At 56.0% G+C, this 17,476-nt stretch overlaps 1 protein-coding gene across 1 annotated transcript in view; it reads left to right on the forward strand.

The window, feature by feature from the left end:
• The first annotated feature begins 2,583 nt into the window (after positions 1 to 2,583).
• Positions 2,584 to 17,476, forward strand: part of CASTOR2 (cytosolic arginine sensor for mTORC1 subunit 2) — a 56,576-nt gene continuing 41,683 nt past the window's right edge. The window contains exon 1 of the mRNA XM_037814467.1: positions 2,584 to 2,837. Coding sequence (XP_037670395.1) covers positions 2,725 to 2,837 — 113 coding nt within the window. The 5' untranslated portion in view covers positions 2,584 to 2,724. The remainder of the gene's footprint in view (positions 2,838 to 17,476) is intronic.

The raw sequence follows: 17,476 nt of genomic DNA on the forward strand, positions 1-17,476 counted from the left end.
GAACATTTTGTTGATATGACTGCATCACTTCTTACTTATCTACCAAACACAGAAAGGAATAATGAGGTTTTGATTGTTTTTTACATTATGTGAGAGGAAAATTAATCCTCATTGTCACCAGGGTACAGACCAACATTGGGTGAGAAGTGGGGAATGATGCAGTTAGCCAGACAAGCAATAACAAATCCACGGAGACCTCCCCCTCACCCTATATGAGGTGGGCTTCCGCCTTGTTTAGGATGGGGCAGAGGAAGAGAAACCTGAGTTGGAAAACCCAGAGGAACTGGGAACATACAACGCTAAGGAATCAAGAGAGGAGAGAATTCCACCAGGAAACTGCTGACCCTGACCTTGTGTGATCTTGAAAGTGGCTCCTTAAATTTGGGGCCCTGAGACCTCACTTGCCTCACCCCAGACCCAGCCGCAAGCCATCCTCTAGATTTAGCAACCCTTAACATTCCAACATTACTTTCAGTTGTCAGTTTAGCAAAAATCTTAAAGACCAAATACCACTCAGTGAAAACAATTGTGCAAGTCAAACCAATTCATAAATGTGTAAATTTATGATGGCCTGGCTTGATTAAAGATAAAGCCTATGCCGTTTTCAAACATTTTTGACCAAGACCTCCAGGGAGAAATACCGCTTACATCAAGATCCAGTAACACTGCCCCCCCCCCCAGAAACACACACACACACACACACACACGTCCAAAATGAAGGCTTCATGAAACATAGTAAAGATAATAGTCATCTATCCTTACTACACAATTTTCTACTTATTAATTCTGTGTTTAAAAAAAAAAAAAAGCCTGTCATGCCTTGCTAAATTGACCATCCACTCAGGGCCATGACCTGCAGATTGAAAAATACTGATTTAGAACATCCAGAGCAGAATTCAGGAAACTGGCCAAATCCTGCACTTAGCCTCATTTGTTTTGTTTCACCTGTTGGGTTTTTTCCATTTTTTTTTTTTTTTTTTTTTTTTAAATTGGAGTCTCTGCCTTCAGGCAGGCCTCATTTCCCAGGACCATCTCTCTACAGCCCAGGGCTCAAGTGCTTCACACATTGATGTTATCTGTAGCCCTCTGGATTCTAAGCAAATAGGGGTATCTGTTTATTCAGTCCACAAATATTGAATGAGTGGTTCTCACATTTTACCCGCTATTGCAGGCTTTGGGGATATAAGAGAGAACGAAGCAGACAAAACTCACTGCTTTCACGGAACTGAGATTCTAGAAAGGGAGATGGGCAATAATAATAATAATAATAATAATAATAACAAAGCAAATATATTCTATATTAAGTGATAAATTCTTTAGTGAAAACAAAGTGAGGAAGGGGGTAGGTGCGCTCTGCGAGCCACCCCAGCTGACAACTTCGCACCCCTTTGTAGAAATGAGGAAGCCTCCTATATTCCTACCAAACATCCTCATCTAGAGGCGAGTCAAGCGACTGTGAGAGAACGGAGTGAGAATTTTCCTCAAAAATAAGAGTTTCCAGCCTGCCCCGGCAAGCAGAGCTGACAGATCATGTCCCCAGATTACTCTCCCAAAGGGCAAGCACCAGCAACCAGAAACCGGACAATTTGAAAACCAGTCAGCCCTTAAGAGGGAGGTTTGGCGGGATGGGGTCACTGGTACACTGGCCCTGGGGTGAAGACCTCCAGATGCAGCTCAGGTTCTGCCCTCGTTCGGCCTCTCCCACGGGACGAGCGGCCCCCTCGACAGCTCTGCACACGTGACCCCTCTTGACCCGACTCCTGGTTACCGCGCCAGCCTTATCTCTCGCCTCTCCTCCCTCACATTTTCCGCTCCAACAAAGCTAAACACAGCACCGTGGGGGCTTTCACGCTTCTGTGCCTTTGGACGCGCTGTTCCTTCTGCCTGGAAGGCCGCGGCCCTGCACTCCCTTCCCCCGCCCAGCTGGCGGGCTCCCATCCATACTTCAAAGCCCACCCTAGAGGCCCCCTCCTCCAGGAAACCCTCTTTGATCGTTCAGGGGTCAGCTCTGACACTCCCCTTCCCACACACAGCCTGGCCACGTCTCCGTCCTCAGCACCCCTTTCTGGATCGCTTCTCTGCTCTGGAGCCGCAGCCCCCCGCCCACCGACTCAGGCCTCCTCCAGCGCCCGAGCTGTTTCCGCCGCTCGCCTGGCACCCCGGAGCGCCTAGTCCCCAGCGCTGGGCGACCGAGCCTGTCCTATGCTCGGGCTGCCTGGAAGTCCCCGGTGTCTTCCCTCGGCCTCCCCCGCGAGCCTGCAGGCCACTCCTCACCCCTTCCCGCATTCTCCCCAGCACCCCAAGCGGCCGCCCAGCCCCGCTGACAGCAGCGGTCGACGGCGCCCAGGCCGCGCGCGCCGGACTACAAGTCCCGGCATGCCCCGCCACGGCCGCGCCTGCGCAGTGGGCCCCCGTTTGAGTGGCAAGTTGTTTGTTCCACCGAACACCAGCTGCTCCCCGCGCCCGGCGCCGCGCGCCGCTCCTCCGCCAGCGCTGCCTCCGTCGCCCGCCTCCGCCGCCTGGCTCTTCCCGCCCGCAGCCCCTCGCAACTTGGCGGGCCTCCCCTTTGTCTGCCCCTCCCGGGCCGCCGCCCCCCGCCCGCGCCGGAGCTCGCCGTCCCCCGGGCCGGTGCCCGCCGCGGCTCGGGGCCGGCTGGGGCGCGCAGGGGGCGGGGGCCGCCGGCTCGCCCCCCGCCGATGAGCCGCCGCCGAGCGCGGGCGGACGATGGAACTCCACATCCTGGAGCACCGGCTGCAAGTTGCCAGCGTCGCCAAGGAGAGTATCCCGCTCTTCACCTACGGCTTGATCAAACTTGCCTTCCTGTCCTCCAAGACCAGGTGAGCGCGGGGACGCGGCGCGGGGACGAGGCGCCGGCCGGGGAGAGACAAAGAGGCGCACCCGGGGCGCCCGTCCTCGCCGCGGCGGCCCGGAAAACAACTTCGGGCCCCGGGGAGCGCCCTCGTCCCCGCCCCCGCCCCGCCGGCGGCCGGCGCTGCTCGCCTTGTTTTGGACAAAGCCCACCCATCCGCCCTCCAACCGGGTCCTTCCACCCTGACCCCCGCGGATGCACCCCCGCCGCTGTCTTCCCGCACCTCAGCGCCCCCCCCACTCCCTGCCACCCCCTCCGCGAAATCCGGAGGGCGGGGGAGGTTGCAGTGGCCAATCCATGAATGAATGAACGAAGGAATGAATGAATGGAAAACAGGTGTGGGGACGCGGCGGTGGCAAAAAACAAACTGGCAGCCCCCCATCCCCCAATCCCTCGGTTGGGCCGGCCCCGTTCGCCGCGGCGGGGGGGAGGGACTGTGCTGAGCGCGGCTACCCGGGGAGGAAAATCATAAAATCCTCAGCGGGTGTTTATCTCCAGGTGCCTGCGAGGGTTGCGGACGCGCGGGGGGGGGGGGGCGGGGGAGGGGAGGGGCCGCGGGGGAGGGTCGCCGGGATTCTTTCTCCTTGGGGTCCAGGAAGGTGGGGGGTGGGGGGTTGCGGAGCCGTGGAAGGGGGAGGAGCGGGAGTGTTTATGGATCTGCCTTTGGGCTGGGCTTGGATGCTGCAGGGGGAAAAATAGTTGAAGGCCTTGGGAGGTGAAAAAACACACACACACACAACTTGGGTTTTCCCAGTGCCAGGTGAGGGTTTGACTTTGTGAGCCGGGTGGGGGCCTGGATTAGGATTTTTTTTTATTTTTTTTTTTAAGAGGGCGAGCCAGATAGCTGCTGTAACTTAAATCCCTCATTTCCTCACCGCTATGACTGTTAAAAGGGATGATGAAGTTGTCCCCTGTTGGTTTTGGAGGTATTGGGGCGGAGGTGGTTCTCCCTGACTTCAAAATGAATGAGTGAATTAGGGGTCAAGGTTAACGTTAAAATGATGTCTCCTAGGCTGCCACCTTGGACACTCTCATGGGACGGGAGAAATAATTCATTCGGAGTGCCTCATCTGCCCGTTAAAGTTCTTGCTTGGAAATCTCACTTTGATGCGTGTGTCTGCGTCGGGGAGCTCAGTCCTGCCATTGTTTGCGAGATGAGAATGATCAGCCACTGGCATTTTGTTTACTTTCTTCCCTTGACTGCTCTTGGGGGTGTGGAGGTTTGAAATCCTTGCCTTCTTCTGGGCCAGAGACCTGGGAGCCTTGCCCCTTTGATTGCAGAGCTAATTATTAAACAGGTCATTTGAAAACAAAAGCCAGCAGTTCTGATTCTGAACAGCCCCTCTCCCACCCCACCCCACCCCCCAAACCCCTCTCTGGCTGTCAAAACCCTCCAAGCCTGCCCCTCTCTGCCCTCTGCCCCCCACCCCCCAGCCAGTCTCAGGGTTCCCAGGCTAGAGGTAACCGAGCTGCCTTGTTTTTCCCACTCTTGGCCCTCGGCCCCCAACAGCCCCCCTGGCTGATTTCTCGGTTCCCATTCAAATGGGGTGATGACTCAGGCTGCGGCTGTGCTCGGGCCCTGGGTGTTGGGAGGAGGGGTCATTTGGGGGCTTCTCAGAAAAGCAGCAGAGGGTGGGTGCTCTCCGTCCAGGTCCCTTTGCAGGAAGGATGGCCCTCTCCCAGCCCTGTCCCCACTCCTCCCACCCCCACCGGGGTCCAGTTTGGAGGAGTCCCTGGGGTGAGCCCCTCCTGTCTTCTCTGACCCGGGCAATCGTCTTCCTCCATGGGTTCCCCCATCTCCCTCTCCTGCAGGAGGCAGCAGTTCTGGGGCCCAGGTGACCAGCCCAGTCTCAAGATGACTCAGAGGTCAAAGGCCAAAGGTCATCTCCATGCCTCCAGGGTTTGGGTCCAGAAAGTGCTGCGCACATTTGTCAACTAGCTGAGAGCTGCTGCCCTGAGCCCTCTGGGTTTGGGGCCGTGCCTAGTGTCCTCATTGCCGGAGTCACTTGGCAAGGGCCCTTTCCTTCTCTGGCTCTCACTTTGCCCACCTGTAAAATGGGGCAGCCCTCTTGGCCCACTGGTTCTCCCAGAGCTGCTGCCTGGGTGGCACCGGATGCTTGTGGAAAATGGCTTTTTAGCAAGTATGAGGGTAATGGGGTGGAACTTCGGATCCTCCTGGACTCTTCCCACAGTGCCTCCCCCAGGTGGTGGCCCATAGCCCTGACAGCCACCCCCCACCAAGTTCTGGCTCTAACCCACACTGCCCCCTGAGGGTCTCTACATGACCTGCTCTCCCTCACCAGTCCATCCCACCAAGTGCAGCACATTTCTGTTTGAAACTGTTCAGTCGCTCCCTCTAGGGTGGAATCCTGAGGACTTTAGGGACCAGGACCCTGGTTCCTCATCTTTAATCTCACACACACACACACACACACACACTCACACACACACAAATGCTTCAGCAACTCGCAGTTTACCTTATTGTGCCTTGTCACACCTCTGAGATTTGGTACCTGCACCTCTTCCTCAGGGAATTCTCCCGCCTCCCCCCAGAAGACTCCTGTTCATCCCCCAAGACCTAGTGATATCTTCCTAGACCCCCACTCCCGATACAGCTGGGTCCACGAAATGCTGAGGTACCCTGCCCTTCCTCCTGCAAAGCCCAGAGTCTGGTGGGAGAAGGAAAGAGGCTGGCAAGGGAAGGAATGGTCTAGTGGGGCAGAGGAGGGGGCTGGGGGACTGCCTGAAAGGAGGGGTGCTTGAGGTCAGGGTTTTATAACAGGAATTAACTAGGTGGAAATGGGGATCCCGGTTCCCAGGTACTGCCTGTACAATGGTGCAATAACTGAATTAGGTATTCACTATACCTGCTTTGCAAAGAAGGACTCGGTGGCTTGAAGGTTGAGTGACTTGCTCAAGGTCACACCGTAAGTGGTAGAGCTTGGGATCTGAATCATCTTTCTGCTCAGTGTTTCTGTTACAGCAGGTCATGAATGATGTCTGTAATCAACAGCTTCACTCAGCCCTTCTATTTGAGGAGCACAGAATTGAGCCTCTGGCCTTCGTGAGCCTTTTCTTCCGCCAGGACTGCTTGCCCCTCATTACTGCCCATCCAGACTTTCTGCTTCTTCCAGGCAGAGTTCAGATGTCCTTCCCTCCCCACCCACCCCCCCCCAAACTCACCTCACTTCTCATCTTTGGTCCATAACGATGTATTGTTTGCTTGTCCTTATTCTCCCTCCTAGATTGCAAACCTTAATCTCAGGACGTTTTTCCTGCATCTTTTTCTCGCCTCTCCTCCATGGGCCCGGGATACTAAGAGCTCCCATTCATTTCGCCACATATTCCATAGAAGGGAAGACAGTAAGTTCGGAGAAGTAAAATGGCTCGCTCAAGGTCACACAGCTGGGAAGAAAGAGAATTGGGACTTGAACCGGGTCCTGTCCCCGCTGTGCTCAGCACACTGCTTTGTAGGCACTTAGTAAATGTCTGTTTGATGGATGCCCAACCCATGCACGGATTGACCCAGATTTCCACCATGTATTTTCCAGAGTCTCTTAGGAGTGCCCTGGGGGCTGGAAGTGGCAAGGCAGGCAGAATCACACCCGGCAGAAGTGGGGCCCAGTGACTCTGACCTGGCTCTGCCAAGCAGCACCCTGCCCAGGTCCTTCAGGGGGGCTTCCGGGTATGGCTGGAATAGGGGGTCCAAAGGCCGTCTGACTGCACTTGCCCTCGACACAAAGCTGGAGTCGAGACCCTGGGTTACCAGAGTCAAGGCCGTCCACAGAGCCTCCCGTCTGCCCTTAGGCTAAACCTGTGGTTCCGGGGCCTGGCTGCTTCTAGGCCGTCTGACCCACGGGTCCTTCTCTTCAGCCTCATCTCCCTGGGCTCTCAGATTATTTCTAGGGCCCCCCACGCACCCTCTGGTGTTTGCAGCCTTCGGGCCTCTGTTCTGTCTGCCTCCTCTGCCTGGAATGTTACTCCATGCCCTACCCCACTTTGTCCGCTCATCCTTTTAGATTCCATTTTAGCGTTACCTCTTCCGAGAAGTCATTCTTGAGTGCACAGCTAGGCTAAGACCCTTCCTCCGGTAGGATGGCCTTAATCGCGTAATGATGATATGTGACTGTGGAATGTCAAGAAGAATGCTTTGGGCTGCAAGTAACAAAAAATCCACGACTTCACTGGCTTAAACAATAAGGAATTTGAACTTCTTGTAGTAAGAGGTCAGGAGTTGAGCTGTTCCAGGCTTGTTTGACTTAAAGGCTTAACAAGGGCCTGGGTCTACCCGTCTTTCTGTTTGGTGTGACAGTGTGGCTTTCTGAGTAATGGCTCTGGCAGCTCCGGGCCTTGTGGGCAGTCAGGAAGAAACCCAGAGGGCAGGGAAAGGGCTGGTGCCTCCAGGGTGTCCATGAGAAAGCCTTTCTAGAGTACCCCACTTCCCACCCTTGCACAGACTTCCTCTTCTCATTGGTCAGAGCTGGGTCACATGTACATGCCTAAACCAATCACTGGCACAGGGAATGAGACCATCACGGACCAATCAGGATTCACCACTGGGGCCTGCCACATGGAAAATTCCATTCTCGGGGAGCTGGAGGACCCTGTGCTGTGGGTGAGCCACCTGTAGCGTGTACCCTGTGGATTAGGGGCCCAGCCCCGTGGCCTCAGAGTTGTTTGTGTTCCCACCACTGGGTTAGGAACTGGCACAGTGTCCTCAGGTCTTGGAGGGATCCCAGTGCTTCCCCCCACCCTGCTTGCCAACACCCCACTGGCACCTGCACCCACCTCCAGATCCCCCTCCTTCAGTTTTAGGGCCATGGCTTGCCTGGGAATGAGCTGGAGACAGGACTGCTCACTCCTTTGTGTGCACGGAAGGCTTTTCCAGGACATAGGTTTGTTCTCTATGACCCGGTAAAGCAAAACTGGGAGCGACCAATGAAGATACAGTAATAACAACAACCACCACAGTAACAGTACCTCCCACTGACAAACGATCACCGCATGACCGGCACTACTGCAAGTACTGTGCATGTATTAGCTCATGTAATCCTTACAACAGCCCTGTAAAGGAGAAGCCCTATAGCCCACATTTTACAAATGAGAAGATGAAGGAACTTGAGTGACCAAGGTCATGAGGAAGTGGCAGAGCTGGGATTTGAACCCAGGAAGTCTGGCTGTAGCACCTGCCCCAGTACCCACTCTGACAGGTGCATGAGCAGACTGGTTTGGGCTCCCCGAGGCCGGGAGCCACTTAGCAGAGGTGCTGCCGAGAGGCCGTGAGCAGTGCAAGGTGGTTTGGGCAAGGTTCTTATCCGAAATGGGCTTAGGTGGCAGCAAGCCACAGCACCCTCTCTTCTGCTGTGAAATGCTGTGATCTTTAAATTCCTAGAATTATTTTTAAACTTCCTAGAAAGTCCATCGTATTTGATAGGCAAAACAGGTAACTAGGTAAGTATATGGTAAGCATGTGCCCACAGGAAACCCCAGCTGCCTGCCTGGGCCGGATCTGCTGTCTGCAGGTCTCTGGTTCATTTTGGCCTCTTCTAGTTCATTCATGTTGCTGCCTGTAGAGAAACTTGCCAACAAGCCATAGCAAGCACTAAAGGCTTAAAAGGCATTTATGGGAGAAAAGTTTAAAACTGCAAAAAATCCATCCAGAGTCCTCATTGTTTCCCTCTGTGCACTGGACTGAGGCCACCATTTACAGTTTAGGAAAAGCTAGGCTAGCAGGGGGTTAGGGCACTTAGTTAGAATCCAAGTGCTATCACTTCCAAGCTGTGTGACCTTGGGCAAGTTACTTAACCTCTCTGAGCTGTCATTTTTTTACCTTTACAATAGGCATAGTGATCACACCTGCTGCTTAGGTTGTGAGGATTTAGTGAGATTAAACCTCATGAAGCTCTGAGAACAGGACCTGGTCCACCGTAAACACCAGTAAGCCAAGAGATAGGAAAATGCCCTGGATGAGTTTGCTGGCACCAGTCTGGGGGCAGAAGTTGTAAAGCCTGGATTTAGGAGGCATTTTTAAGACTTGATAACAAGCGCAAATCACACTCTGATTCTAGGAAGTGAAGATTCTGTCACTCCCCTCAGGGAATGAACGAAGGACTCCGGTCATTTAGGTGTAGGGCTTTTGGGAATAGGCAGCCAGTATGCTATAGGACCTCAGAGCTGACAGCAAGTAAGGCTTCCTGGAGGAGGCAGCACCATCCAGCCAAGTGTGAGTGGAATGGGAAGATGCCAGGAGGCAGAGGTGCTGGGGAAGAAGGAAGGTTGTCTGGGCAGGCAGCCGGAGTGGGTGGGCACAGGTGTACCCCAGTGTTATTACCCACCCTACTCAGATGGCAGCTATGGCTTGCTGCTGCTCCGGAGGAAGAAGCCGGCTCAATCCCACTTCCCAGCCTCGGCTATGGAAGATGCAGGGTCTGTTCTTGTCCTTGCCCCATCTGGCCACTCATCACCATCCACCTTCCTTGCCCGTGCCCTCTTCTTTGCCTCTACCCTGGACCCGTCCCCAGCATGTCCGCTGAGTGATCCAGCTTTCTGGCTTCTCTGCCCACCCGCAGGGCAGCCCATGTGGTTAGTGCAGCCAGAGCCCTGGGTTGGGGGCCGAAAGGAGAAGGGGGTGAGCCTGCAGGGTGCTTGGCTGCAGTGCTATGGCTGGGTGGCCATGGCTCGGGGTTGCACCAGTTGCTGTTTTGTTCATTCAGAAACTGCATCCTGCACCCATTGTGTGTGGTACCCAGTGGGCTAGGAAAGGAGCTCGGTCCACTGGGAAGAAAAGCCAGGATAAAGGGTGAGCGGCCCAAAGGCCCACAGGAGAAGACAGAGCAGGTGCAAGGCGGAGCCACCGAGGCCCCACGGGAGGTTGGTGCTGGGCGGGTTTCACATCTTCCTTCTGGATCCCTCACCTCATCCCTGCTTTACTCGACCTCCTTCTCTGCCTGCCCCCTGCTCCTGGTTCCCATTCTTGTCTGGCCTTGTGAAAATTCCTCTTCTATCCTCTCTGGCTTTATCCCATCCCTACTCCACACATGCCCTATTGTGGGGGTAACTGTGGCTGTTAAAAAATACTCCAAATCTTTGTCACACCTCCCTTCGAAAGTGCAAGCAACCGCCTTTAAATGTGGCTGGGGTTAGAGACTGGGGGCAGAGCCATGCTGGTGACTTCTGGGTCTGGGTTGGAAAAGGACAGCTTTGGCCTGGCATGCTCTCAGGGAGCCAGCTGCCATGTCATGAGGACACTCAAGCAGCCCTGAGGAGGGGCCCACAGGGGACAGGGACAGAGGCCTCCCCCCAGCAGCCCGCCACGTGAGTGAGTCGCCTTGGAAGTGGACCCTCCAGTCCAGCTGGCATCTCGATGGCAGCTTCCCGAGACCCCATGCCTGGCCGAGAAGCCCCTGGTTCCTAACCCATAGAAACAGAGAATAAATGTTGTTACTTGAAACTGAGTTTTGGGGTAATTTGTTATGTAGCAGTAGGTAACTCTGCAGTGACCATAGAATTTCTCATCCAAATGGGGACATTTTTGAGAATAACAAGAAGTGCCATAAAGGATTGCCCTGGGCCACAGGGCAGACCGGAAGGCGTGGTTGCCTACCTTCAGACCAGCCAGCCAGCTCTTGCCAAGTCCTTAAACTTAACAAAACTCTTCTTTCTCCTTGATGTCCACTCGGGCTCTCCTTCCTCCGGGAAGCCTCCTTGGGGCTGGATGAGTGTCTTCCCGGCATCACCCGTGACTCGGGGTGTAGGTTGGGAGGGCTGGTCCCCTCTGTCCTTACCCCCCTAGTACGTATTCAACCTTAGGACCAGCGTTTCCAAGGCACTACCCCCGTGGATCAAGACGGGCAGCTGTAAAAGACCACATTGGCCCCTTGGAGCCCCGTGGGTGGCAGGCTTTTCCTTGTTAATAGACCTCTCTGTTGCAAGAGCCCCAGCCCTGAATGAAAACCTGGTTCCATCAAGACAGGAAAGCTGGGTGCTGGCTGGCTAGGTCCAGTGGGGCCCCGTGTCATGCAGTTCGCGGCCTCGGCTCGCCAAAGAACCAACCAAGATCTCCAGCAGCTCTCGGTTTACTGGAGCCTCCAGCCACTCTGCGTGTCCTGAGCATGTTCAGTTAAAACTTTTAAGGGGAAAGTCGCTTCTCAGTGCCCTGCACGCTTCCTTGCCTTAAATAAAGCACACTGGACCTTTTACTGCCTCTGTGTTTAAGAGCCTGGAGTCTTCACTGAGCGGCTCTGGGGAGTGATGCTTGCGGGTGTGTAGGGGGTGTCTGTCCCTCCACTAAAATGGCCCCGGGCCGCAGTGCCTTCTCTTCTTGCTCACTGAGCTGTTGGCTCACGGTCCTCGCTGCTGCCTGGGTCTCCTCGCGGGTTGCCAGGTTGCTGTTGTCTGCAGCTTCCAGGCCAGCCTGAGCTTTGGGTCCAGATAGATTGAGGTTCAAGCGCTGGCTCTCCCGTCTCATCCAATCTGTGCAAGACCCCTCCCCGTGCCAGGGAACGAGTCAGGATCCCTGAGTTTATGGGGCTTGTCTTCGTGTCGATGGAGACGGACGAACAAGTGAGCAACATTTCAGAGAGGGGCTGAGTGCGATGAAGTCGGTAACACAGGAAAGTGATGGGGCCGGGGGTGGGGCTGGGTTGAGTTCGATGGTCAGAGGAAGGTCTGGTTGGGAGGTGACATCTGAGCCGAGACCCAGATGACAAGCGGGAACCAGCCATGCAGAGACACCGGGGCCAGAGAGGGGGACTGCCGGAGCCAGGGTGGGGTGTGGCGAGGGGAGGGCAGGGCGCCAGGGGCAGCCCGGCTGTGTTCTGGCCGAGGGAAAGCACTGACCCGGAGGGGAGCTGCAGTGCAAGCTGTTGGGATCCTCACAGCAACCCTTCTCCAGTAGGTACAGCTGTTAGCCCCATTTTACAGGTGAGAAAACTGAGGGGCATTAAGTGGTTCAGAATCTTGTCCAAGAGCATGAAATCCAGAAGTGAGGGGTGGGGATTTTTTTTAAACAGCTTTATTATTTAAGCTGTAATTTACTTACCCCCATCGTTCACCCTTTTGAAGTAGAGGATTCAGTGGTACATTAATAGAGCTGTGCAGCCAGCGCCACTAATTCCAGAATATTTTCATCACCCCAAAAAGAAATCCCATACCCGTTAGTGGTCACTGTCCATTCCCCCCTCTCCCCAGCTCTAGGCAAGCCCTCATCTCCTCTCTTCTTTGTGGATTTGCCTATTCTGGACATTTCTGGCTTCTTCCATTGGAACATCGTGTTTCTAAGTTTCCTCCATGTTGTAGCCTGGATCAGTTCTTCATTTCTTTATATTGTGAAATATTATTCTGTTGTATGGATGATCACCTCTTGTGTCTCCATTCATCTGTTGTTGGGCATTGGGGTCGTTTGCACTCTTTGGCTATTACGAATAATGCTGCTGTGAACATTCACATACAAGTTTTTGTGCGGACACACGTTTTCGATTCTCTTGGGTGTATCACACCTAGCAGTGGAATTGCTGAGCCATATGTTAACTCTAGCTTTTGAGGAGCAGTGGCTCCCCGTTTGGCCTTCCCGAGGAGTGGGGATTTGAACCCAGGTCCTCAGCTCCAGAGTCCGTGTTCTTAAACCACCGAGCCAGCTTAGCATGGGCGGGAGCTGGGCAGCCCGTGGCGGCCTCCAGTACCGAACCTCCGGGAGACTGGGTTTATTCATAGACAAACAACCCTGGAGAAGTGACGGCCTGGGGACCGCACCCGGCCCACGCAGGCCTCTTGGTTCCAGGCTGCAGGAATTGCATGTAACCACTAGCAGGTCCAGTGAGTGGGGGAGAGGAAGGGTCATGGGTGGACCCTGGGGTGGCACTTCTGGCCCCTCGGAGCCCTCTCCTGGCTGCCTCGTTTCTGGAGCGCTGGGCTCAGGGAGTGCGAGTGGGCACTGGGGTGGGTGGCCTCCCTCACTGACCCTGTCTGGGTGGTGGTCTCTTGGTGTGGGGCAAGCGGAGGGAGAGAAGGGGCAGGGAGGGATGGAGAGGGGGGCTGGGCCTTCCTTCCTGCACAGCCCCCTGCCCACTCCCTGGGCCAGTGACCGGGTGGGGTCCATGCCGAGCCCAGGCTGGGCCTCCTGGCCCCTCACTTGGACTTCCTTCTCCGCCCTCCAGGCCCCTGCACTGGACCTTCCTTCTTTTTGCCACTCCCACCTCCCCGGCCATGATTGATTCACTCCCTTTCTCGAGCCGTGGAGGCAGTGGGCGGAAAATCCTTCTCAAAGTTCAGTCTTTTTCCTTCAGAGCTCAAAAGTCACAGGTTCAGGGACTGACAGGATGGATTTCGAACAAAGTTTAGCCTCAGCAGAGCTTTCCAGAAAGCCTACTATGTGTTGGCCGGCCCCGCTGGGCGCTTTCCAGGCTCTGTGGGAGGGGTTGTCTGCCCGGCTGACCACAGGCTGCCAGAGCAGGCAGGAGGCAGGTGGGGTTCAGCCCGGCCCCCCACTCCCAGCTCTTCTGAGCCCCAGCACAGTCCTCTCATTTCTGTTCACTCCAGAAGGAAGATCCCATTCTGAGAGTCATTTCCCAGATGGTGTACAAATAACAGTGAAGAAAATGTGTTTTTCAGCCAGATTTTGTCACTTGCTACTGAGGTGACCTTAGCCAGATTTTTTAAATTCTCTGAGGCTCAGTTTCCTCCTCTTTAAAACAGGGATAATAAAAATCCACCACTTAGGGTTGTTGCGAGGACCAAGTGGGAAAGTTTAAGTCAGGGCCTCAGGTATCCGAGGAGAGTGAGCTTGTTACTCAGATCCAACCCATGTTATCGCGGCCCCAGCTGCCTGGTGGCAGCGAGGTGGCCTCTGTCCCTGGCCCTGGTGGTCCGCTTTGCTTTTGAGTCACTGGAAGGTCTGATCTGGAGATTGCAGGATGTAATGACTAATCTGACATCTAACTGGGGAGGGGACTTTTTCCTTCAGACTGGGTGCGCAAGGGGCCTGCCCAGACCCAGGGGAAGGGTGAGGCTGGCGGGCGAGGGTCAGGTGGGGAGACCCTGGGGGTCCACACGGGCTCTGCTGGAAGAGCAGCTTCTTAGATCCATGAGCCGTGTGTCCTGCACTCAGCCTGGAAGAGGGGGCAGGAGTGGTTCTCTGTTCAAACAGGGTCTTTGTGGCCCTTCTCTCTGCCCACGTTGGGTGCCCTAAACTCGGCCTGTCCCAAATGGTGCTCATTTTCTTCCCCCAGACTTGGTCTCTGACCTGGTAAAAACAGCACATCCATCCACCACCACCAGCCCTGCCCTGCGTCCGCTCCATCTCCAAGACTGTCCCCTCTACCCCCAAACCTTTCTCGAATCCTCCCTCCCTCCCCATCCCTACCGCCCCCTCCTCTCTCCTCCATTCAAGACCCCCTCACTAGTGGCCTAGAGCTTCCTGATCCTGCCGCCCGCGGGAGTGGGGGCTCCATATGGCAGGCAGGGGGCTTCGATTACACAGAAATCTAATCATGCCCTTCCTGAGGCCCTGCCTGCGGGGCCCAGCACCCCAGCCCCCGAGCCCCACCCGCCTGGTCTTCTCCTACACCCTGCAGGGCCCCGACCCTATTCTCTGATCAGGAGGGCCTCCACCTCGTCCGTGAGGCCCTTCACCCCTGAGGTTCCTGCCATCTGCCTGGTGCCCTCACCGTGCAGCCAGGGTCTGATCACGTGTGTCCCCGAGCCTTGCTGCCCTGTCCGCGGATGGGGCTGCGATAGTGCAAGGCCGTTGTGTTTTTAGGCATCCTGGGGTGTCGGCCCCGTTCCAGGCTGGCGTCGCTGAAGACCAGGCCTGCACAGGCGGGTGTGTCTGTTTGCTGTCTCTGATGGGCTTGCACATGGGGGGCACTCGCAAAGCCCGTGGCTGCCTCTCCCCTGTGGACCCGGCAGGGCCAAGCTTGACCCTTCAGGGCAAGGAGAGGGTGGCGGGAGCATGGGAATGTGTAAGCACCGAGTCAGAGGCCGGGGGGTGACTGCCCCGAGGACCCCTCTCCCTGTCGCTCGGCTTAGTGGTGTGACACAGAATGAGCATTTCAGCGGGAAAATCCCACACCCCCCTACCCCTGCCCCACATTCTTCCCAGGGAGTGTTATTTGGAGCCCTGCTGTGGAATCTTGAAGCCTGACTGTAAGTGTGGGGATGGGGCTTGGAATTGGGGGGCCCTTGGATTTCTACCCACTTTAACTGCCTTAGGGGGGATGTGGGGGGAGCACCCTCAGGAAAAGGAGGTGGGAGGGCCTCCCAGGATCCTTCTGGATTCACTCCTCCCCTTCCCTAGTGCGACCTTCTCCCCCTCTGGCCCCATCAGCCCCGTGACCCTGGGCCTCCAGCTGTCCCAGCCCCGACAGCTCAGCCCTAGCAGGAGCAGATCGGGTTGGGGGCACCCCATGGTGAACAACCTGAAGTGACTAATTAGTACCTGCCCAGGGTGGACCTCTCTGGGCCAAGGGACCCGTTGGGGGCCAGGCCATACACCAAGAGCACCAGAGCCGGGAGCAAGGGGCGAGCAGCATTTGGGGGAGCAGGCAGCTTTCAGTCCATGATGGCTGAGGGCTGAGTCCTGAGTCGTGCTGCATGTCATGTAGGAGTGACAGGCTGCCTTTATCACCCCCCAGCCAGGCCTCTGTGGGGCCCAGCAGTAGCCCAGGTGGGGGCCGTGCAGGTGCTCAGGGGCAATAAAGCCACATTTAGTTTTTATCTGCTTCTTTCTAAACACTTTTCAGACTTTGTTCTATTTGAAGTAAGTCTCCTGTTCAGCTTCTCTCTATCCATCTCCCTCCTCCAACCCTCAGTCCTGATTAGCCTGGTTACCTGCCTTTGTCATTTTCCACTGAGAAATGGAGAGGGTGACAATACCCACGTCTCTGGCAGTCCATGGATTAGACGAGACTGTGCAGAGTAGAGCAGTGCCTGGGATCACACATGTCCGTGTGCGGACTGGCGTCCGTGGGGGTTGACGCCCGTGGGGTTGTGTCCATTGGGGGGGGGCATCTGTGTGCAGGTTGGTGTCCGTGGGGGTTGGCACCCGTTTGCAGGTTGCATTGTGTGCAGGTTGATGTCCATGTGCAGTTTGGTGTCACGTGCAGGTTGATGTCCAAGTACAGGTTGGCATCTGTGGGAGTTGATGTCCATGGGGGTTGGCGTCCATGTAGGGGTTGGTGTCCGTCTGTGGGTTTGCGTTGTGTGTGTGGGTTGGCATCTGTGGGGGTTGATGTCCATGTACGGGTTGGTGTCTGTGTGGGAGTTGGTGTCCCTGTGGGATGGGGGTTCTGAAGACCGAGTGCCATGGTATGAGGGTCTGCTTCAGACCCCACCCATGGCCGGTCCTTCATAGTTGAGTCCTCGCTCAGCCTCCAGGGCACTGAGACTGACACACACAGCCAAGCCACCCAGGCCAGCCCCTCCGTGTCACCAAGAGACCCTTGGGACTGGGGGCAGGGCAGATATTTGGGGCTGTGGCCCTCCAGGGAGGTGGGCTGAGGTTAGCGTGACCACTGGGCAGGAATTAGGAAGTTTCCTCCTCACTGGAGATGTTGGGGCTGGAAGGCAGGGCCCTGGGCTGGTCCCCAGTAGGAACTGGGAGAGGTGGCCAGGAGAGGTGGCTGGGTGATGCAGAATGACGGGCCGGCTGCCCGTTCCACGCCTCTGGGAGGGCATCCTTTGCCGGGGAGCCCTGGAGAGGAAAGGGGGTCCCCAGGTCCCCAGAGCCCCCACCACCCCCTCCTGGTCCTTTCCTGCCTTAGTGCTAAAGAAGAAGAGATGAGGAGGAGGAGGATGGTAGCTCACGTTGACTCCTCTGCTCCCAGCCCAGCACCAGGCACCTTGAATGCATTATTGCCGAGGTCGCTAGACCACTTCTCCCATTTTACAGATGAGGAAGCGAGTCCCCAGAGGGTGAGGAACTTGCCCAAAGCCACATAACTTAGTGGGTCAACCAGCCAGCTTGCACTGGGCAGTCCGATTTAGGAGGCTTTCTCCTGACCATCACGTCCCACCCTCTGCACCCCCTCCCAGGGGGTCCCAGGAGGTCTCAGGAGGCTCCAGGGGACGGACGATCCAGCCCCTAATTGAGAGCAGGTCTGGTTCTGCCATCAGGTCCTGCAGTGGGAGATCTCACATCAGAGGGTCTCAGGTCAGTCTTGACCCCCATCCAGCTCTGCCCTCTCGAGCTGAGGGCCTTTGGGCATGTTATGTTGCCTGTCTGGGCCTCAGTTTCCCATACTCAGAATGGGTGTGGCGTTGGGCATTGGTGGCGTGAGGGTTAGGTAACCCCTTGTACGGACAGAGCCTCGCGCTGCGTCTGGCACAGGTCGGTGCTGCAGGAGGGGCGGCTGTTTCAAAATTGATGTTTCAATCATTTTAGCCGATTCCAACTTTGCACTTACTCCTTCAGCAAACGCACACCAGGACTCCGAAGCCATCTTCAGGACGTTCCTGGAAACCTTGGGGCTGCGGGCAGTTTCTGTCTGGGGACCCTTTCTCTTCCTTGGAACGCAGCCCCCGGTGGCCCGTCCTGGGCTCAGATGCCACCAGCCGTGCTTCTGTCTCCCCACCCTCAGCACCCCCTCCCCAAAATCGGGGCTGGGAGAAGTT

This window comes from Choloepus didactylus, chromosome 21, assembly GCF_015220235.1.
Source record: "Choloepus didactylus isolate mChoDid1 chromosome 21, mChoDid1.pri, whole genome shotgun sequence".
NCBI classification, from domain to species: domain Eukaryota; kingdom Metazoa; phylum Chordata; class Mammalia; order Pilosa; family Megalonychidae; genus Choloepus; species Choloepus didactylus.